General features: G+C 37.2%; 2 protein-coding genes across 6 annotated transcripts; both read left to right on the top strand.

Annotated features, from left to right (window-relative positions):
• Nucleotides 1-398: 398 nt before the first annotated feature.
• Nucleotides 399-11,075, top strand: LOH1 (RNA-binding CRS1 / YhbY (CRM) domain protein). 5 transcript variants are annotated; one of them, XM_077373406.1, is made up of 5 exons: nt 399-567; nt 947-1,265; nt 7,194-7,601; nt 9,610-10,200; nt 10,675-11,075. In XM_077373406.1, the coding sequence occupies exons 1-4, from the start codon at nt 449-451 to the stop codon at nt 10,156-10,158; spliced, it is 1,395 nt and encodes a 464-aa protein (XP_077229521.1). In that variant the 5' UTR covers nt 399-448; the 3' UTR covers nt 10,159-10,200; nt 10,675-11,075. The 5 variants fall into 5 exon arrangements, with proteins under 5 accessions (XP_077229521.1, XP_077229519.1, XP_077229520.1 ...); XM_077373404.1 differs by having other exon boundaries at nt 400-567; nt 944-1,265; XM_077373408.1 differs by having other exon boundaries at nt 428-567; nt 981-1,265; nt 10,675-11,074.
• A 5,503-nt stretch (nt 11,076-16,578) lies between these two features.
• On the top strand, nt 16,579-21,395 carry LOC143861008 (uncharacterized). The gene is made up of 5 exons (XM_077371892.1): nt 16,579-17,025; nt 18,727-18,965; nt 19,845-19,991; nt 20,552-20,671; nt 21,068-21,395. The coding sequence occupies exons 1-5, from the start codon at nt 16,788-16,790 to the stop codon at nt 21,134-21,136; spliced, it is 813 nt and encodes a 270-aa protein (XP_077228007.1). The 5' UTR covers nt 16,579-16,787; the 3' UTR covers nt 21,137-21,395.
• The last annotated feature ends 843 nt before the right edge of the window (nt 21,396-22,238 follow it).

Here is a 22,238-nt window from a genome sequence, read left to right as displayed (position 1 = left end):
GAAAATGACTGCAAAATTCAATGGGTTCATTTTTCTTATAGAAACCCTAAGATGGAAGATTGCTATTTTCTTTGGGAAAAATACAGATACACCCCTTCGACTTCCTGACATTTTCAACGAGAACCCTAACGTTTCAAAGTCATCAACTTTTCACCCTATAGTTCAAAATTCATCGAAGACATCTGGTCACGTAACCAGCATCATTGAAAATGTCATAAAGTTGAGGGGGTGTATATGTATTTTTCCGTTTTTCTTTTTAGCATTTTCCTCAAAATATATTTCTCATTCTCTTAGACCGTTATGACTAATCTAGCCATAAGATTAAGCCTCTTCCCTTTCTTGGTTGTAGCTTAAATCGAGGGTATTTCCGTAAAAAGCATAATCACTACTAAATAGTCGAAACCCTGTCCTAAGGGAAGAGGGAGGAGCTTTTGAAAAAACAAGAGAAATGGTAGCGAGGGTTTATGCTTCCATGGCTCTCTGTAAATCACTCCACCTCAAAAATATCCGTTTTTCTCCTTTCTCTTCAATGTACATGCTCCACAAATCCTTTTCTCATCCAATCAGGTATTCTCTTTTCCCTTCTTTTTTTTCTTCTGTATAAATTTGATGGTTTCTCTTAATTTCTATCTTAAGAAACTTTTTGTGGGTTTCTCTTGCAATTATATAGATTGATAGATGGATACTATAAATTTATGGAAACTAGTTGTGTAATTTTTTGTCACATTTACTAAAAAATTTGGGTTTTTTTTTTTTTTTTTTGGGTCTTTCTTTATCCATCAAAAATCAAATTCTTGATCCTAACTCTGAAACAAAATCCCTAATCAAGGTTTGGTAGTATTTGAGAAAAGTCATAATTTGTAAAGAGAAAATCAGTTCTGTTTATATCCTTTATATGTTTTTGTCAAATTTTGTATGAAAAGAATGAATCCTCATGATGCAGTAGCTCGTCTGATGTTTTCTGCAAGGTCTTCAATCAGAAGCCTGTATTTGGTTCTCATTGTGAAATTGGAAATTTTTGCGTTGCGGGGCGTCTTTGGATTTATAGCTACCAGTTTAGGAATATGGCCCATGAAGCAGGGGAGCCTATGAAGAGCTGTCAAGATGGGGAGAGTGTTGGTGTGAATGGTAGTGTGAAAGTAAAGAGAAAAAAACTGAAAGGAAAAAGGGCAGTTGTAAGGTGGTTGAAGCACTTCAGATATAAGAAGAAAAAGGAGTATGAAAGAATGACTGTTGAAGAGAAGATTTTGTACAGACTAAGGAAGGTAAGCTCTTATTGTTCTTTCATCTTTTCTTTTGTGCACCTTCTACTTAGATTTTACATGGTTTAAAGTTAAACTCCCTTTTTCTCTAAAGCTAAGATGAGGTCTTTGATAATTTCAGATTGTGTCTACTTGATTTGCATGTCACCATGGATGTTTCATTAGTAGTGCATTATCAAAGGGTGGACTTGGAAAAGTTGTGAAATGCATGTGTCCATGCGTTTTTGGTTTGATCAACATGAACCAAGAAACATAATTGTAAACCACTTTTATTTGTCCTTTTCAGTCCATGCCCTATTCTTTCAGGCATTCTTGATAGTGCTGCTTACACTGTGTAAAGTTATCTTGGAACCTGAACTGGGATTTCATGAACTCATCAGCCTTCCTTGTCGGGAGCAAGTTTCTTAATCCACTACAAATTGCATTAGGGAAGGAAACTTCAAATGATATTAGTATCCTTGATTTTTCTTAAACAACTATCACTCGAGGTGAAAATACTATGCATATGGTTTGTTTGGTTTGTTGATACAGTTGCTAGTTGTATGAGTTTCCAATTCACTATTTGTTGAAGCACCTGATATGGTCTAGTCGTAGCCTTATGAATTCCTTGTCCTGAACAAGTTTCCTAATCGGTCACTAATTCCATAGTGGGAGGGAGCTTCTCACAAGATAGCATCCCTGATTTTCTTAATTAACCATCGCTCAAAAGGAAACTGCTGGTATGCATGTTGTTGGTTGCCTGGTTGATTTTCTTCTTCTACTGCCACTAATGGAACCAATGAATGGCATTTCTTAGGAAAATATAGAACAACAACAATGAAAACAACTTACTCAAAGTTATTGCATAGATTTTCCATTCTTCTTTCCTTCAAGTCATCTTTAATCCTAACCAAAATCTGACTTTATTTTTCAGGAATGAAAAATTTTCATGAAGATACACCATAATGAAGAAATGATAATCTAGCGGAAGAAAAATAAATTAAATGAAATCAAGTTGATTCCAATCCAATCAAGGAAGTAGAATTATTTCTTTAACAGTTTAGATTGTTGATAAGGTCATTTACCTTGTTGGAATCGTACCTCTGTCCTAATATGTGAGAATTCACCTCATCCCCGGTCCGTGCCTAGATGGTGTTGGACAACTTCATAGCCGTTTTTTGATGCCATAAAAAGATTGATCGCAGTGCATATTTTTGCCTAGATTTTGACATATAATTGGATTTTGCCTAGATTTTGATGTATGATTGGAGCAAAAGCATGAGACAACAGGGGTGGAAAAACCAATGTTCGTGACCTGGGATTGGAGCTCGGGTCTAACGCAGATGGGGCCCACTTCAATGTCGAACAATGTGATGTAGATGGGGCCCATCCTTCACAAAAGTCAAGAAAGAGTTAAGTTGATTGGAATAAAAGAAAGTCTACTACACTCCCATGATACTATTCACATCACTGTTCACGACATTATTCTTCACATCAGTATTCACAAGGTTAGAGTTAGGGACTATGGTTGATTTAGTTTTGTCTAAAAGTCAATGTTAGAAGGTTCAAGTGTTAGAGTGTTAGTGTTTATAAAGTGTCCTTAGTCTCATAAGTCTTGTGTTTCTATTAGTTCTTTCTTTCTTTCTTTTTTTTTTTTTGCAAGAAGTAGAATTAGAACTGTAACAGGGCAACAACAAGGGAGGTTATAGGAGTTGGGCCTGTAGCTCAATGGTTGAGGCTTTGTACCTCAAACTAGAGGTCGCAGGTTCAATCTCAAGCTTACCTACCAAAAAAAAAAAAAAAAAACTAGGGAGGTTATATATACTCGGTAATCTTTTGTTTTAGAGGCAGTTTTGCGTATTGAATAAATAAAGAAAGAGAAGTTTTTTGTAACAATTCTAGCTGATTGTGGGATTTTTCCTTAGAAAGAAACTTCCATACGGGAGTTTTTTGCAATTGTATTTGCAAGTTTTCATCAGATCTAACTACGGCTGTAATCAACCTGATTTTAATCTGTTTTTTATAGCAGCTTCGTCTTGGACGTTTTACAGGAAAACAATGAGTGCTGTAATTTATTTCTGCTGAGAATTGTTCCAGAGTTGAATATATATATATATATATATATATATATATATATATATATATATATATATATATATATATAGAGAGAGAGAGAGAGAGAGAGAGAGAGAGAGAACGGTTTCTACACACAAGTGTAGATAAGTTATCTACACAGTAGCTTAAAATACAGTGGAGGGCATATTGTTTGGGTGAGCCAAACCATTCATTTGATTGGCCCTCACATAGATAGGGTGTCCACAAAAAATCAGCTCCATAGGATCATCCCAACCCTACGATTTGTGGATGTAAAATGGATGTGTATAAACCTTCACAAATCTGTCCATTTTTTGCCTCCACGGTTCGAAGGGTTAGGATGATCCTATGGAGCTGATTTTTTCTGGACACCCTATCTATGTGAGGGCCAATCAAATGAATAGTTTGGATCACCCAAACAATGAGGGCCTCCACTGTATTTTAAGCTAGTGTGTAGATAACTTATCTACACTTGTGTGTAGAAACCGTTCCCTCTCATATATGTGTGTGTGTGTGTGTGTGAGAGAGAGAGAGAGAGAGAGGAGAGAGAGAGAAGGGTTCCTGCACTCGAGCACAGATAAGCATATCTGCGCTCAAGTGCTGGAAACAGGGGTAGGGGCATTGGTGTGAGGGGGGGGGGGGGGGTGATCCAAACCATTCATTTGGAAGGCCTCATCATGGATGGGGGGCCTACCAAAAATCAGCTCCATTGGATCACCATAGGGTGTCCATTTGTGGGGCCAAAAATGAACAGATACTGTTTGTCCACAAATCTGTCCATTTTTGGCCCCTCAAATGGACACCCTAAGGTGATCCATTGTAGCTGATTTTTGGTGGACACCCTATCCATGAAAGGGCCCATCAAATGAATGCTTTGGATCCCATAAAAAATGTGGCCCCACCCTGTTTCTGTGCTCAAGCGCAGAAATCTCTCTCTCTCTCTCTCTCTCTCTCTCTCTCTCTCTATATATATATATATATATATATATATATATATATATGAGAGAACATTTCCTACACACTTGTGTATGTAAGTTACCTACACACTACCTTAAAATACAGTGGGGGCCCACATTGTTTGGGTGATCCAAACCATTCATTTGAATGGTCCTCACATAGATAAGGTGTCCACAAAAAATCAGATCCATAGGATCATCCTAACCATTCAAACTATGGAGGCAAAAAATGGACTAATTTGTGAAGGTTTATACATGTCCATTTTACCTCCACAAATCGTAGGGTTGGGATGATCCTATGGATCTGATTTTTGTGGACACCCTATCTAGGTGAGGACCATTCAAATGAATGGTTTGGATCACCCAAACAATGTGGGCCCCCACTGTATTTTAAGGTAGTGTGTAGGTAACTTACCTACACAAGTGTGTAGGAAATGTTCTCTCTATATATATATATGAGGAAAATGATTGTGAGCTTGAAGCTCATATAGCTTATATGAGCTTGAGGGCCCAAACACATGGGTCCCACATTGTTTATGGTGATCCAAACCATTCATTTGCAAGGCCCCATTATAGATAGGGTGTGTACCAAAAATCAGCTCCATTGGATCATCCTAACCCCTCCAAAATCGGAGGGCAAAAATGGGCAGATTTGTGGCAAACGGTGTCTGTCCATTTTGCCCTCCACTTTTGGATGGGTTAGGATGATCCTATGGAGCTGATTTTTTGTCCACACCCTATCTATATAAGGGCCTTTCAAATGAATGCTTTGGATCATCCTAACAATGTGTGCCACATGTGTTTGGGCCCTCAAGCTCATATAAGCTATATGAGCTTCAAGCTCACAATCATTTTCCTCTATATATACATTCATGTTATTATTCTTGTTAAAATCTGTAAAAAAAATACTACCCATCTACTTTTGGTTCTATTTTATTTTTGAAAACTGTCATCATAATGTGGTATTAAAGCATCCATGGTAGATTTGTTCTACATTACTAGGCACCAATGAGATTGCCTTGAAAGCCAGAGGAACCCCCAAACTTTAGTATACTCATGCAACTCTTGCCTTGGTGTGGTGTCCCCCTTTCAAGTGCATGTGACAACACGAATTAAATAGATATTAAAATTCCATTAGATTTGATCAATTCATACAACTTCAATTTATTTATTGTAGGCAAATCACGTCATTATTACGGGGGCCTCATAAAATAACTGAGATGTAGATTTTCATCAGACATTCTTTAATTGTTGTGGACTAACAATAGCAAGCATTGAGATTCATTATTCTCATTTCATGTAGCACCCTGTCTTCCATCATGCACAATTTTTGTTGTCACGCTTACCTTGAGTGTTTTAGGAGCTCACAATTTTGTAATGTGTTATGTGACAAATGTGCAGAAAGGTTGGGCTGCAAGCTTAAGTAATCAATTTTCCTACCTAGTAAGGTGGCTTCTACTAACCTCACAGCCAAGCATAAGTGTGTCGTGTCATATGCTATGGAAGTTTATCATAAGGGTAAAACTGGAAAACACATCTGCTTGCTAATTTCACATCCCTCCCCAAAGGTGTGGGTTTTTCTGCCTTACAGAGGAACACTAAGCTGTCACTGTGAGCCCATTTATTGGCATTACAAAATGTAAGAGGGCTTGTACTACTCAACCCACCATGAAACTTGTATGTGGCTCACCGATTCTCTTCTTGGGAACCTGACTCGTCATCAACAGAGGGATATGTGGGTCTTGATGGCTGGGTTTTTAAAATTTTCATGGAGGCAAATACGCGGGTATAAATGAGACTCGGTGTAAAATGTCTTGTAGTTCAAAACAAATTTTATTCACGTTTTCCCACATCCAACACCCCCACCACCCAAGCAACTGTTTCCCTGATTCATGTTCCTTTCTTGTTATGTAAAGTGGTCAAGTTGGGCTTCCGTGAGGACTAAATAGATTTTGTTGTACCTTTGTAAGAATTCGGCCATCTCAGAAAATAAAAATGAAAGTTCTCTATATGACTTTGGTTGTCGTCCCATGGTTTATCATTTTGAAGCCTTAAAAATTTCAATGCTCAAATGGTTCTATGAATCTTTTATGGCCGAGTCTTGTGCGATGTATGTTGCTTCTGGGGCGATAGAATGTAGTTGTGCTGTCAATCTTTGATTGTCCTAATCAGTAATCACCTGTTATATACTAATGTTTTTCCCATATGCCATAATTTATGTGAGATACTTAATTCGAGTGCTCACTTTTGTTGTTGTTGTCATTTTTATGCTTCCATTCAAGTACTCCATGTGTGTATCTGGATTTCATGTACATTTTAGCAATGGTGTAACCTGCCGCCACTTGATAGTTTTCTAACATTTTCTGGTTTGTAGCTTTAACATCTGGTGTGTCGTTTATTTATCTTGGTTAAGCATTTGAATTCTCCTTTTGTACTACTTTTGAAATGTGGTTATTCTATTCCTATTACCATGCAAACTCCATCGCCTTTCTTCAGTTTTGCCACCAACAGCACTGCAATGAATTTTGCATATTAAAGATAAATTCATGCATTGGTGAATTTCTGTATTATTTTTTTAGTAAAAGAATTTTGGGTCACACACTTATAGTTGCTTAATCATGGAAATACATGTTTTAAAGAAAATTAACAGTGGTTAAAAGACGGTGAAACTTTGATACCTCACTAAGCAATTTGACCTGGGACGATAACACAACTGTTTTTCAAACAACATCAGTGGCTCGATCACTGGTTTACTTGCAATTGGATGTGCACTATTTTTGCTTATAAATTTCACCATTTTTTCTCAAAACTAATCAAAATCCATATACATGTCTGTCGGTCTTATCTTTTTGTTAATAAACAATCATTAATTCCCTTTTGTTTTTTCATACGAGGAATTCAGGCTCGGAACAAAGAGGCTCGACTCCTAGAGGCTTTAAAGAAGATTGAACCTCCTGAGTCATCAGAAACAACCCATGACCCAGAAATATTGACACCAGAGGAGCACTTTTACTTCCTCAAGATGGGTCACAAGTGCAAAAATTATGTTCCTATTGGAAGGCGTGGTATTTTTCAGGGGGTGATTCTGAACATGCATTTACACTGGAAAAAACATCAGACTCTGAAGGTGATCGTAAAGACATTTAGCCCAGAGGAAGTCCGAGAGATTGCAGCTGAGTTGGCACGATTAAGCGGTGGAATTGTGCTTGACATACATGAAGAGAATACAATTATCATGTATAGAGGGAAGAACTATTCGCAGCCACCAACAGAAATAATGTCACCTAAGATTACTCTCTCCAAGAGAAAGGTACTCTTCTTTTCTGGCTTAAACAGGAAGTTGTTAAATGGTTTTAATTTATTATGGAATGCAAAAACTTCTACTCTTTCTTCAATAACAAAGTAGGCAGGTGGGGCAAGGATTTTCATTGAGGTGTATAAACTCTAAACTTGACTCAGACTAGGCTTGGAATTGATTCGAGACTCACCAAATACTGCCAAATTTTCTAGTTAAAAACTTATGCTGTAGACTTTTTTTTCAAGTTTTTTAAGTGCTTAATTAACATTTTCAGGTATATGTTTTACTTGAATCCATGAGCTTTTTCATGTACTCAATCGAGTTTTTAAACACCAAGATTCATGAAAGAGTTGACTGTTGCTGCTCCGCTGCTCTCTTTTTTTTTCTCTTGATTGCAAGTCCTGCAGATAGGTTGAGTTTCTAAATGTGGCATGAGATGCGGTGGTTTTTCTTATTCTCTTTTCTCTAGATTGAACAATAAAGTGTTACCTTGAGAGAGAGAGAGAGAGAGTGCGGTGGTTTTTCTTATTCTCTTTTCTTTAGATTGAACAATAAAGTGTTACCTTCAGAGAGAGAGAGAGAGAGAGAGAGAGAGAGAGAGAGAGATTCTCTTTTCTCTAGATTGAACAATAAAGTGTTACCTTCAGAGAGAGAGAGAGAGAGAATGCGGTGGTTTTTCTTATTCTCTTTTCTCTAGATTGAACAATAAAGTGTTACCTTCAGAGAGAGAGAGAGAGAGAGAGGTTCTCTTTTCTCTAGATTGAACAATAAAGTGTTACCTTCAGAGAGAGAGAGAGAGAGAGAGAGAGATTCTCTTTTCTCTAGATTGAACAATAAAGTGTTACCTTGAGAGAGAGAGAGAGAGACTAATGTATCCATTCTGTTTCAACCAATGGCCATTGTAACCCAGTATGTGTAATTCTAATATGATGTCCAACACATCCATACAGTTATATAATAACTCGCAGAAATAGATATCTAATAATGTTTCTCATTTAACTATAAGATATACAGAAAGATATCTTGGTAAATAAAATGGCAAAATAGCTGTTAAATGATGCTTAATTTGTGTCTCACACAAACATTTACAAAGGCAATTGGTTTGGTAATCTTGGCCCGCTAATTTCGTGGGCTGGATGAGCGACAACCTCAACTATCAATGACTAATGGTCAGTCTTAGCTATCTCAACCAGTTACCTGCAAATAGATGGTAGGAATCAGCATTGGCATGCGTTTAGGATTGCTTCTTCCATATGACTTTTTGATCCACGGCTTCTTTGATGGGCCAACCAATTGAATGGTTTGGATCATGAGATCACCGTGCCAAGTGTCAGACTTTTGTGGCGCGCACGCTACACGCAAGACTTATCCCTAAATATAAATAAATAAAGCTGTATTTACCATTCAAAATCAAATATGTACAACTTGTATACAAAGAAAACCTCAAGGAGAATGACATTTGTATTGAAATCTATAAATCTAGGCATCACCACCTCAGATTGTATTGTTTGATTTGCTTTTTTCTTTTACATTTAGACTAAACCGATATCAGTTCCATGCCTAATTTTAAAGGTGCCTATAATAATTCCCATGGAAATCATGTATTAAACTTTTCTGGAAATGATATGGTCAGATGCGTCTGAATTCTTACCAAGGAAGGGTATATGAGCTTCACTAGCAACATAAATGAACTCCAGCCATGCATGAATGAAACAACCTCTTTCATATGGGCTGGCCCACTGTACATGTTGCCAAAGGGGACTTTTTGAATCAAATGTGGCCATATCATGCCACTTCAAAAAATTATTTTATATTTTCTATGTTAGCATGTTCATCTCACACAGCAAACTCTTTTAAAAGATGGAAGGGTCATGTTACTTCTTAGCCCAGTTGTTTTTTCAGTCGGTGTGATGCAAATTAACCTGATGAAAATGCTCAAAATGCCCCTATTAATCTATCCTTCAGATGTTTCCATTAATTTCAAGCTTGGGGTGGTTGTATTATTATTTTTTATTTGCAGGCTTTGGATAAATCAAAGATCCGAGATGGCCTCCGAGCCCTCCGAATCTTAATTCCTAGGCTCGAACGAGACCTTGAAGTACTGCAAGTACAAGCTAAAGAAGAGAAAGAACATAAAACTATCCCCACAAGTGAAAAGCATCAAGCTGCTACTGCTACTGATAATTACAGGGAGATTTTCAATCGTCGATTGGAGAATTTAGATGCCTTTAAGGAGATCACATCCGAGAATGATGACATTTCCGAAGATGATTCTTTTTCGGAGTCAAGTCTTGTGTCAGACTCTGAAGCATTGTCGGATATTTTCGAGACAGATTCCGATGGAGAGACAGGAGAGAAAGCGGACCGCCCTCTTTATTTGGATGCAATTGAAAAGTTCCCGACAGAAGCCGAGCGGGAGCCAGAGGATTTCAAGGAGCATTTGCGCCAGATTGCTGCAAATTCGAATAAGACCAATCTGTTTGGGAAAAATGATGAATTGTCAGACCTTGACGAAGTTGACAGGATGTTTTTACGTGCAGGCTCACTATTGAGAAAAAAGAGAAAATAAAAACATTGAAAAAAGAATGATGTTATGATCATTTTGAGAAAGGTAATTACTGTAATTTTCTTCAGTGAAACACTTTAATTTATTCTGCAATTCCATTTTTTGGCATGTTCGATTCTCACTGGATTATTCATTTTTATATGTTAAAGGATTGGCAGCAATCCAAGAGAAATTTCATAGGTTGAAGAAAAATCACTCAATGCTTCCAAGCTGTTACCAATTTAAGAATGTACTTAACCTGCGCAAAATTACGAAGAACAATAGCAAGCAAAGTTTTACATATTAACTAGCAAATCGTCAATCAACTCTTGAAAAAACCTGATTTTTTTTTTGGAATTAAAAAGAACTCCAGCCTAGAATAAACAGGTAAGAAATGTGCAACCATCAACAAACATTGAAAACAATTGAAACAAACTCAAAATCCAAAACCCAAAACCCAAAACCAAATATTGCAGAGATTTACAAGACTACATATCCCTCTTTCGGAAACTTATGGGTGTATTCTTTTTGCTTTTGCAGGTTTTCAATTTCTTCATGTTGGAGCTAGGATGAAGGATTTTATTGTAGAAAAGAGGGGGTTCCAACAGCAATTCTTATGGGTAATAGGGGTGATTACTACAACTAAGGTTTCAAAGAGATGAGAGGTTAAGGGGCTACATTTTTCCAAAGGGAAAAATTCTAAAAACAGTACTTTGGAATGGGCTTCCCATGCTCTTAAATGAGAGGGGAGCTAATTTGGGGGGTAAATTTGAAAAAAAAAAATGTCCCATTGTTAATCCTTTATTAGCTGAAATTGATGGTAAAAGTACCATTTAGCTTGAAATGACCACTACAAACAATAACTAATGTCACCCATTGTTTCATGATTTTACAAGCAAATGCAAAGGATACGATTGATGGTGAAATTGGAAATACATGAATGTCATACTCTCCTTGCTTGCATGTGAGGCCATTTTTTTCTTCTTCACCTAGAGCAATTATAGGCCATTGGGTCATATTTCATCAATAGTCTAAAGTTGGTAGACAAAATGGGTGATTTGAGAGAAAACTTTTATTCTATGAAAATTTCTTATCAAATATTCTATTTTCTTACATTTGTTAAAAGCCATTTAGATTAATTAACAACAATGGCTTTTGCTTATTAGCTACCACGATGATTTTAATTTAAAAAAATAAAATGTCATTGATTGTTGAAATTTTGGTGATTCATCATGGATTTGCTTTTTAATCACGAGATTTTAATTTAAAAAAAGACAAGACGAGTTAGTGCGATTATAAAAAATATCAAAACATCGTAGTGCCAATAGCAGTAGCCTTTTTATACTGACAGCAAAATAGTCTTCTATTTTGTTGTTTTTCCTCTTTCTGAATGGTGCAGATTAATTAAGTAGCAAAAAGCAGTTTCCACCCAACCTCACTACGGTCCAAAGCATCCGCCTCACAATTGGTTGAACAAATAAGTGTTGAAGGGAGACCACTGACCCTTGATAACATTGAGGGAATCTCCCTCCATGACCAAGAAATCAAGGTTGGGTCGAGCAAGAAGAGCGAGGATTTCTACCTTTGCTAGAATTAGTTGTACTAATTGGATGAAAGAGAGCCAACCAATCTCAACATTAACACCAGGGAGAAGTGTAAAACTAGGATCATGGCATTCAATCAACATCAAAAATATGTCACGATTACCTACACAATAGATTTAATCAATATAACATCACAGTTCTATCAAAATTGATCTAACCATGCAAATAAACTAGAATACAAATGGATCGAGATGTCAGTCATGGTGGTGATCGATTTGGAGTGTATCTTCTAGTACTCTTTGGTCCACCTGATCTTTGATGGGAAAGATCTTGTTATAGTGAGTTAGATGATAGTAGAGACCAACCCCCTTATTTAGATAAAAAGACCTCTTAGAGTTCCACCCATAATAGAACTCTAATTGGCTTAATCAGTTTAACCAACTACTAATCATGATGATGCAGAGGGCTACACTAATCATCCATGTCTCAATTGTGATAAGATGCACTGACTCCCATTATACCTTTTAACAATCACTTTGGTCAATGGGCAACTCTAGTATATTCACACTTAATCTCATTTATTAATCTTGATTGTTGATTTAAAGCTAATGATTGCCCTCATAAGATCTTACAAGAAGGCAAGAAGCCCACCAATACCTACAAGGTTAGGATTCCTATGACTCGAACCATCAAAATTAGCTTCTAAGAACCCTGCTAAAAGAGGGGCCAACTTGGCACATGTTTGGCAGGATGGGACATAACACTCCATAGTCTCAATCCAAGAGATATCAACTGAAGACTTTATACCGCTGAACTCCATAATAGCGGCCGTGGAGAATATCTGTTGCTTCAAGTGCGGCACATTCATGCTGGAACCCTAGAAAGTCATTCGATTCCTTTCCTTCAACACCAACAATAACATAGCAAAATGATAAATACCCTACAACTCCTACCCTCTAGACACCCAAAGTTGCTAAAGACCATACCTCAAAAAGATCACTAATATGGCAATGCCATGTCTAACACACTCCAAATAAGTCGAATATGGAATGCATACTAAATAAGCTTGCAATAACCCTGTATCGATTGCACTGTTGATCTATTGTCAGAATTTTGCTTAGACAACCCGTCTAGGTAGAAGGAACAAACCCAAAATGAACAGCAGACCAGGCCCATTTAGCAAGCAGCAAGGGACAAAGTAAAAATAAAAAATAAAAATCATTCCAGTTGCCATTACAAAAGTAATTAGTATTTTTGGCATTAAAAGGTATTTCGGGCCAAAATAGAATATTATTTCCAGTGCCACGGGATACTATCGATTAGCTGATGTTTCAAAAATTACAATTATAAAGTCTTTATAGCGAACACCTCACAAAATGTTCCAAATCCAAACTCTCTTATTATGCCCAATCCATCTATAGGTCCGCAAGTTTCTTTGGACTGCTATTGATTTAGCAGACCAGTTGGCTCAATCTAGGGTATTAAAGGGACTAAACTCTGGGCCCTCTCTCCCCATTGATGTGAATCTGTAATCTCTTTTTGCAATGAATATAGTTATCTTTCGTCACGAAAAAAAGTCTAAAGGTCGTAAGTCCCATCAAGGCAGACATCAAATTAATCTCACAATAATTAGAAAAAAAAAAGCCATGCGGAACTGATGGCATGCAAAACCGATGGTGGATCATCAACTACACCCCCTATCCAAACTTAGATAGGGGTTCGACTCGGGTGGGATTTTGACAATTCGGGTTGAGCTTTTACCAAAAAATGGGGTTGGGATCAGGTTGATTCCAATGCATTTTCTCGCAAAAGCTCAACCAGGCCCGGCCCAAGTTATTGTTGGGTATTTAGTATAACCCATGTATGTTCTAATATAAGTCCAATAAGATAATGAAACGGTGTAGTAGGCTTACATGGGCTAGAGTCCATTAACCAGTCATTAACCCTAGTGTATCTCTATATATATATATATATATATATATATATAGGGGCTGGAGGTAACAAACTTGGTATTCTAAATTAGATACCTAGGGTGTAATGCTTTTGTGAATAGGATCTTACGGGTGAATCAGAACCATTGACACCCGTATCTGTGACTGTAAGATCTTACCAGCACACCCCTTTATGGCTTTATATATTAAAGTGGGATTCGCATGGGTAGCATAGTTTATCTCTAGTAGGAAAGTAGATGATCCTCATGGGGCCCACCTTTGAAACGTTGTTAGAAATACTGAGGTTGACCATTGACAGCAAACACAGCTACTGATCTACATGGGCAGAGATTTTGTGCCTTGTGTTTTTCATTTTCTTTTGCCTTTTGGTGGGGTACCACTATACTTTCTTCTTTAGTTACAAAAGCCGCCCCAGCCCCACCACATGGAATGGAATTTGGAACCTTTCCATTTTAAGGGTGCCCTTATCAGAACCAAAAAATTGCACCGATTAAATAATCCCAACCATCCGTTACAATGAGATTATCAAAACCAAATATCCAACGGTTCAGATCGTCTTGAAAAATTGGGAAAGCTTTTCGCTGGTTATTAGATTGGTGTAATCTTTGCACAGCGGTTACCAACGGTCACGATTATAGATACAAAGTGGGACCCACTAATATTTCTCCTCACTCTATTTTTTTAGGGGAAAAATTCCATTTCAAGGCTGAAAGATCTTGTGGGCCCCATTTTGGATCCTTTCCGAGTAGTAATAAAAAGCATGTTCTCGGCTAGGCTCAGTCTCAGCTCGGCTCGGCTATATTTCTAAAAAGGGTGGGAATCAAATTAGAAAGGCTACCAGTTTGCACTACCATGTTTTAATAATTACACAAACTCGGCTTGTCTTTTCTTTTTTAATCAGCTGTTGAAATTCATTACAGTTTCTAAGAGGCTCTCAAAAGGCAATTAAAAGTGAAAAGAGGAGTTGAGTCGGTGCATTTATTAAAACATGGTGGTGCCAAATCAGTAGCCGCTGGAAATTGACATTAGCGGTTTAGCACTATCCAAACAAACTGTTCATTTAGTAGGTCCTTAGGGAGATAATAAGAAATTCATATGATCTGAACCCTCTGATACATGGATTACAATTTGAGCTATGGTCTACATTCAAATCAAAGACAGAGTGATTTTCATTTTGGTGGGCCCAACTCAAGCATTATGAGTAATTTTCGATCAATTATTCTTTTTTAACCATCTATTTGAAATTAAGTTTTTCATGTGCCATCTATTGAACGGTTAGGATTGTTTAACATGAGATTATTGGTTTTGTAGAACATAATGAGATCACACACCAAACAAATATCCCACAGGTAAGATAAAGACCTATAAAAATCAACGGTTTAGATTTTATCGTTGAACACTGAACAAAGCTTGTTGGATTTAGTGCCTGGGATCATCCGATCAATTTGTTCTCTATGCTATCTGGATGGAATTGTGGTCATTGATCATGATCCAAGGGCACCCACAAGGGTAATTTGGGCCCAAAAAGTGCCTATCATGAAAGAGCCTAACATCTTTTCAGCAAATTTATTTGTCTATTGATATTGGCACTACTATGTTTTAATAGTTGCACAAACTTGGCTTGTCTTTTCTTTTTCAATTCGATTCTAATGAGCTTTTTGGGAACTGTAATAACTAGGAGTGCAACTCGGGTCGGGTTCAACATGAAAAATAGTTGTGCCAGGTTGGGTTGAGTTTGGGTCGGGTTCTGGTTGAGGGTTTGGGCAACTCGACTAGAGTGAAACCCAACATTTCTCATCAATTTTTTCTTGTAAGCTTAAAAACTCGGGTTCGTTCAAGTTGCACTTAGGTCGGGTTGGAAAAAAGGGTTCCTCGGGTCTAGTTGGGTTGAGGCCAACCCGATCCGAGTTGCACCCCTAGTAATTACCTTGGACAGCTGTTTAAATTATAAAAGACAAAATGAGTTACTGCAATTAACAAAACATGGAGGTGCCAATATCAGCAGTCTTTCTTTTTTATGTTATCAGTCCCTCGATTTTCTCAAAAATTACGCAAGAAGAAAGCCAGCTCGAAGCCGAGCTGAGACTAACAACTAGGTCAAATAGAATGGCAAGTGTCGATTATCTACTGGTTCGTAGATAGAGGGACGGCATTTTACCTGGAAAACCAATTAAGAACGGTCGTTCGTACGTAAGCTGTCTAGTCGCGGTGACAAGTCAGAATCGGCTAGGCTTGGCTCATGTTTCTTCTAAGCTGCTGATTTTTCCCCAATTTCCCCAGTACTTGGGCCCCACCTTTGATTGGTCCGAATTGTACCCTTGATTTTGATCTCCTGTCTTAGGAAGAAAATCTCACCATTAACATAAGGGAGATGATCTTTTCGCCCCTCTATAGGATAATGCGCCCCCCTTTTAACGTGATCACAAATCATCGCCCTTAATATAATAATATGCAATTTTTGTTGTTAAAGATGGACGGTCAAAACCTACATATAATCAATTGGTTATCAAATGTGGCATGAAGATGATTAGTTCCGGGCGCTAGAAGATCCAAAACAAAGGCTATCAAATGAACGGTTCAGATCAATCAAAGGTTGGTCCCATTATGTTGTAGTGAAGACGTTACATTGTAGCTAAGAGCTTGTGCCCCACTTAAGCATTACTCCCTTTTGGAATGGGACCCAGATAATGTGAATTGTCTCATGATATTTTACAACATCAACGGTCTCGATTTTAATCATATTTTTCATTAATTTGCATTTTTCCATTAATCCAATTGGACTCTAGAAACGAAGGTGGAAACACATTCGAAAACGAAGTCTTAGCCAAGGAAATAGAGTCTCGAAGTGAGCTGAGCTAAGCTGAAAAGGGTAAAGTCGTCCTGTTTGTCTTTTCGTAAGTTTTTTTCTTTTCCTTTGAAAGACTTTGGAGTAACTTCCCTTTTTCCCCTTATCAGAAGATCTAGATTTGATTTCCCAGAGATTTGATGTCTATGTCTTGAAGCAAACGCCATGACAAAACCACCCAACAACACTAAAACGCATGCTCTATTAAGAGAAACTCTCTCTCCTCATTCCTCAACAAAAACAACTCTGGATTCTAAAATCCAATCTAGGGAAAATATTTTCTTCTCCCTTTTTTTCTTCTGAGGTAGGGTGATGAAGGAAGATGTGGAGAGTTTTTTGAGATGTGGGTTTTTTGTAGTTTCTGTCATGTCTTGTATTGGATGTGAAGTGATTCTTGGTTTTGTTTGGGTGGCTTTGGTTGGGTTGATTTGGGGTTGGAAGGTTTTGAAGGGGAGTTTGAGGGATATGGTGAGAGTTAAGAAAGAGAGATTTAGTGGGGGAAAAGGAGGAGAAAAGATGGTTGATTTCCTTACCCATTGGAGAAGAACAGGTAATTTCATTTCCCTTGTTTTGAAATTTTTTTTTTTTTTCATGGAATTGAATTGGTCCTTTCTTTGCAAAAAATAGAATTTTTTGTTGAGAATCTTGTGTATTGTATTTTCTACATAAGTCCCAAATCAAATATTCATTCTTTTTTCTATGATATTTTTTTCTTCATGTTTTAATCAACTATATAAGTTGAATTTCTCCCAAAAAATGTTACTAATGTCTTTTTTACAAAAGACCCAAATCATATTTTTGGGAAATTTACCTCTTTAATTCCTTTTCCTTTTTTTTTTGGAAGAAAGAATTGAATTTGAAGTCTTTTCAATTATAGAAATTTATCTACTTCATGTTTTGATTTTTTTTTAGATTGATTTTAATGTTTCTGAAATGATCCTTCTAAGATCTGAAACTAAGTTTTCAAGTTATTTTTGAGAAGAAATCAAATAGAAGTGAGAAAGTTGATGTTATTGCTAGTTTAACTAAGTCACAATTCAACATTCTGTATTGTAATTCTTACAAAATTATTCAAATCATTACTGTATTTTAGACCAATGTCCCAAATCAAATCTTTGAGAATTTTGGTGGTGTTGTTCTTCTTACATAGGAACTCTTCTCAATTTTTCTGAATTTGAAAAGGGTGAAATTCCTCTCATTGTTTAGTAGGGCATGCTCTCAATTGTAATTCGATGTGGCCCATCCCTATGTCATAGTGGGTCCCACCTTTGTATCTTCCATCAAAAGATCCGAACCGTCCACTTGATAGTCCTTGCTTCCGATCTCTCATGGCTCGAAAATCAGCCAATAATCCAATCCTGACATCAAATAATATTATCGCGTGTTCAATGTGGTTTTTGGGTCGTAGGAGATCCAAAGCACAAGCTATAAAAGGAACGGTTTGGATCAATCAAAGGTGGCCCCACCATTCATTGTATCGCAATGAGGTTGCGCCTAATTCCTCATGTCGTGAGCTTTTCTGTTATAAAATCCTTCTCGAGGGTCATAAGCCTGAATGATCTGGGCCCTTCATTTATAGGGCTCCACCTTTGAAGTTCTATAGCCTGAAATTTCTTTGATTGGACAATCGTGACCATTCAATCAGTGTCCCCATGAACTTTCGGTTAGATAAAAATTGGGATGATTGTTAGAAATCAATTACCCTTGATTAAATGGTTAGGATTGTTAGATGCTTTAGATCTAAGTATAACATGGCTCCTACACAGGGTGTCAATAAGTGGACCCAGGTGGTCCAATGGACTATCAAAATCCTTAAACTAACAGTATCTAAACACATTAGCAGGATCAATGGACACAGTTTGGATCCCTATCAAAGGATCCAAAATTATTTCTATCGGATTCATGATTAAGATGTAAGTGGATCCATTGATGCCCCTAATGGTATCCCTTCTCTTATTTAGAATAGCTGAAGTGATATTATGAGACAGCTCTAGAGACAGGCCAGGATTGGACTTCCATCCCTGAGATGACCAAGATCATTCATCTGGGGAAACCCTTGATCTATCATCCTGGTTTGTTAATCCTGACCGTCCGATTGGTGGACTTAAATGTGGATCGATGCTAAAGATTCATTTGATTTGCTTACTCATTGATTGAAGCTTAGTACAGGAGTGGTCCAAATCATGCTAGTGACTTAGTGAGCTTTTAGCCAATTTAACTGAAATTGTCTCACCTCTTTTCTGTTGGACAGAGATCTCATTGCCAGAAAGTAAGCGGAGTTTAATGGTGCAAAGCTCTTTCAACATATCGAAATGTTGGTCCAAAAGCCTATGGTTTTGGCTATCGGAATCTCAGCCAAGAGCTTCTGCTAGAAGAGATTCCGGCGAGGGTGCCATGAATTCCGGCAACCGAGATTTCGTTTTCCGGCCGACAAGTGTCGAATCCGCGGTCGGGAAGATATTACTAGTTGAAGATACGGAGATTAACAGGGTACGTATTTTAGTCTTATTATAAAACTCTGAAGTTACTAAAGGAAAATGTTATCAACACTACTGTATTTTGATGATCACACTCCTCACTTTATTAAAAGTACGGTATGGCCCGCACAATAGGATGATCCAAACTGTCCATTAGATGCGCCACAACCTTAAATAGGTTCGGATCGGAGGGTTAAGGGTTAGGATCAACCTGTGGAAATAATTTATTGTGCAGTTTGGATCATCCTATTGTGCGGGCCATACAGTACTTTTAATAAAGTGAGGAGTGCGATCATCAAAATACAGTAGTGCTGATAACATTTCCCTGACTAAATTGCCCTGCACTGCAGGATACTTCCTCCTCCTTTAACCTCCTAACTCCTGCATTTTCTAGTTGACTAAAACACCGCGGCCGTGATAATTATGCCGTCCGTTGGGTCTCAGGTCGAAGTAAGGGCATTTTGGTCATTATATATCTATTTTACATTTTTAGTCATTATTCTTTGTTAGAAATCATTTATCCAATACATTTTTTAACGACCAAAAGGCACTCCTAGGTTTCCCTCAAAATTTTATTTTCTTAAATTTTAATTCAGATACATTTTGCTAGGGACTTATAGATAAAGGAATTTCGCGGCTGACTGTGAACAAGAGAGCAGCCACATAGGCTCACTTTTCAGCAGATTTTGTCTTATTCATTTAATTCATCTCAGGTGGCTGCTATCTCATGCAACAGCCAGCCACGAAATGCCTTTATGCAAAAATCCGTAGCAAATCCGATAATAAAATCTGAAATGGCAAAAATGCCCTCTATCTCTATATATACATTACAAAAATTCTTGTAGTATTATTTTTTCTAGTTCTTATTGAATTTTTGCCCAACAATATGCAGATGTTGCTGAGGAAATTGTTTAGGGACCTGAATTTGCTATTCGAGGAAGCTGAAAATGGGCAAATTGCTGTTGATTTCTTTAAGCAAGGGAAGAGCTACGATCTTGTCCTCATGGATAAAGAAATGCCTGTCATGGACGGCCACGAGGTCAGTAGAAAAAAAAAATTCAGAATATTTCTGAATTTATTTTCTCAAGGGGAAAATAGTCTTAAAATGGCAAAATGCAAATTTGATTGATGCTGTTTTATCTTCAGAGCTGCCACAATTCATGGGTATTTTTTGTTGTTGCATTTGATCTTCATCCAAAATCTATATGGGGATTGATACTATGAAGTGCCTCCTGTATGAGACATCGGGAGACAACCATTTATTGTCTAGGCCGATAATCCGAATCAACACTACCCGATTTTGGTTAGATGGGTTGGGAAATTTAGAGGCGGGTTGGGTTAGGGTTGACCATCCTCAAACCGAGGCCCGGGTTGTGTTAGGATTGAGGGAATGCTATCTTGGGTTGTGTTAGGGCTGGCCTCAACCCGATCCAACCCGACCCTAGTTGCACCCCTAGTGAGGTGGCTCTCTAGTTACATTTCTCTAATTAGCAAAGTGGTTTCTATTATCATGTATGTCCTTTCATGAAAATAAAGTAATTTTCATTTTTGTTGGTACGCATTATTATTATTATTTACTTTGTTTATATTATGAAATAGGCAACTCGACAACTACGACTATTGGGAGTTAAAACACCGATCGTGGCCTTGACTGGAAATAGCTTACAATCAGACAAGGACATGTTCTTTCAAGCTGGAGCCAATGAGTTTAGGACTAAGGTCCTTGTTTATTTATTTATTTATCTATTTTATTTACGACTTATATCTATATGAAATTTTATATGGTGTGCGTCCGTATAGCCCAGTATTTTTAAAAAAATAAAAAATACTGTACAGCCCACTTCACAGGATGATCCTAACCCTCCAATCTAAAGAGGTTTCCATAATGTGCAGTCCCTCTATAGATCAGAGTGTTAGGATCATAATATGGAAATGATATTTTGGCACAACCTATTTACGCTGTGGCCCAACAAATGAACGGTTTGGATAATCCTATGAAGTGGGTCATACAGTACTTTGTTGAAAAATATTGGACTATACGGCCGCACGCCTTATAAAATCTCTATATATTGATGAACCTCTTTAACCGTGTGTTCTGTGTTTTCTTGAATGCAGCCGCTTTCAAGAGAGGAGCTGGTTCGGCTCCTCGCTCGATATGGTTTAGAGCATCCACCCCCCTGCTAATGCTTCTATGCGTCGTCTTATTGCTATTTGACAGTAAATCTTGACCATTGATCTTGGTTGATGTTGGTTTTGCGGACGAGATGATACAACTTATAGTAAGGATTACAAATTGTTGTTGATTAAGCTCAGCTCGGCTCGATGGTGGGATTTTGTTTCTTATTTTTATATTCAAGTGTAATGTATTTCCTGGTGAATGATACAAAACTTGTCAAAGTTATCATGCACGTTAATGAAAATTTAAAATTGTGATTTACTATCATGGAAGTGATATCAACACTCATTTGTTTTGATAGGATTGTGGATTTTTGTGCATTGGCTCTCTAGTATCTATTCGTAAAGCCTAATAGATAAACGGCTTGGATCAATGAACATGTATTTGATACGTTGCCAAATTGCTAACAAAATTTACAAAAAGATTTATACTTGCTAACAATGCTAATTACTACTATTGAGGTTTGATCGTTGTCTTCTGGTTCGATATATAGATTTCTTACTCATATAAATTTCTTGCTTATAACGAGAGATATATGAGCTTCCCCTTTATGGGGGGAGGATTTTAGTGTGTTGAGGAAAGATACAAACATTCTGATTCTCTGACAGTATATTTTTAGCAAAAATTAATTTGTTTTTCATTAGAAATTGAATTGAATAAAGTGAAGGGTGATGTTATTGAAATAAGGGTGTGAAAATATCAATTCCTTTATTTTTAAGGTCTTATAACTAAAATAATTATAAGCCTTAAAAACAAAACAAAAATCAATTGATACAAATACTGCCCAGAACAATTCAATGTATCCACACCATATACTAGTAAAAGTGTTACGTGCCTAATCGGCCGTTACACAAATAAAGAAAAATAAAAGCTGGAATAGAGAATGGATGGTTGATTCGAGGCAACCGGGACCTCCTAACGGCTGGGTTCGAGGGGGGCCATTACTCTCCTAGAAACTTAGTTTCTATTTTGTTCTAAATTCTCTTCCCCTTTATTAATGATAAGCATGCTCTTTAAATAGAGCAACTACAACCACCTTTTGCAGTTACATGGATAATAGCATAACCCCAAAATAAGGAACAATGAGGAAAATTAGGAAAAGTAATATTA

This window comes from Tasmannia lanceolata, unplaced genomic scaffold, assembly GCF_043159265.1.
Source record: "Tasmannia lanceolata isolate RefF3 unplaced genomic scaffold, GAP_Taslan_0.1 ptg000037l, whole genome shotgun sequence".
Lineage (NCBI taxonomy): Eukaryota > Viridiplantae > Streptophyta > Magnoliopsida > Canellales > Winteraceae > Tasmannia > Tasmannia lanceolata.
This window is presented reverse-complemented; position numbering and strand designations above follow the sequence as displayed.

Coding starts and splice junctions, on each gene's coding strand:
- LOH1 (XM_077373404.1), top strand. CDS start 449: ATGGTAGCGAGGGTTTATGCTTCCATGGCTCTCTGTAAATCACTCCAC. Junction 1,266..7,193: donor TTTTGTACAGACTAAGGAAG/GTAAGCTCTTAT, acceptor CGAGGAATTCAG/GCTCGGAACAAAGAGGCTCG. Junction 7,602..9,609: donor TTACTCTCTCCAAGAGAAAG/GTACTCTTCTTT, acceptor TTTTATTTGCAG/GCTTTGGATAAATCAAAGAT.
- LOC143861008 (XM_077371892.1), top strand. CDS start 16,788: ATGAAGGAAGATGTGGAGAGTTTTTTGAGATGTGGGTTTTTTGTAGTT. Junction 19,992..20,551: donor CTGTCATGGACGGCCACGAG/GTCAGTAGAAAA, acceptor ATTATGAAATAG/GCAACTCGACAACTACGACT. Junction 20,672..21,067: donor CCAATGAGTTTAGGACTAAG/GTCCTTGTTTAT, acceptor TCTTGAATGCAG/CCGCTTTCAAGAGAGGAGCT.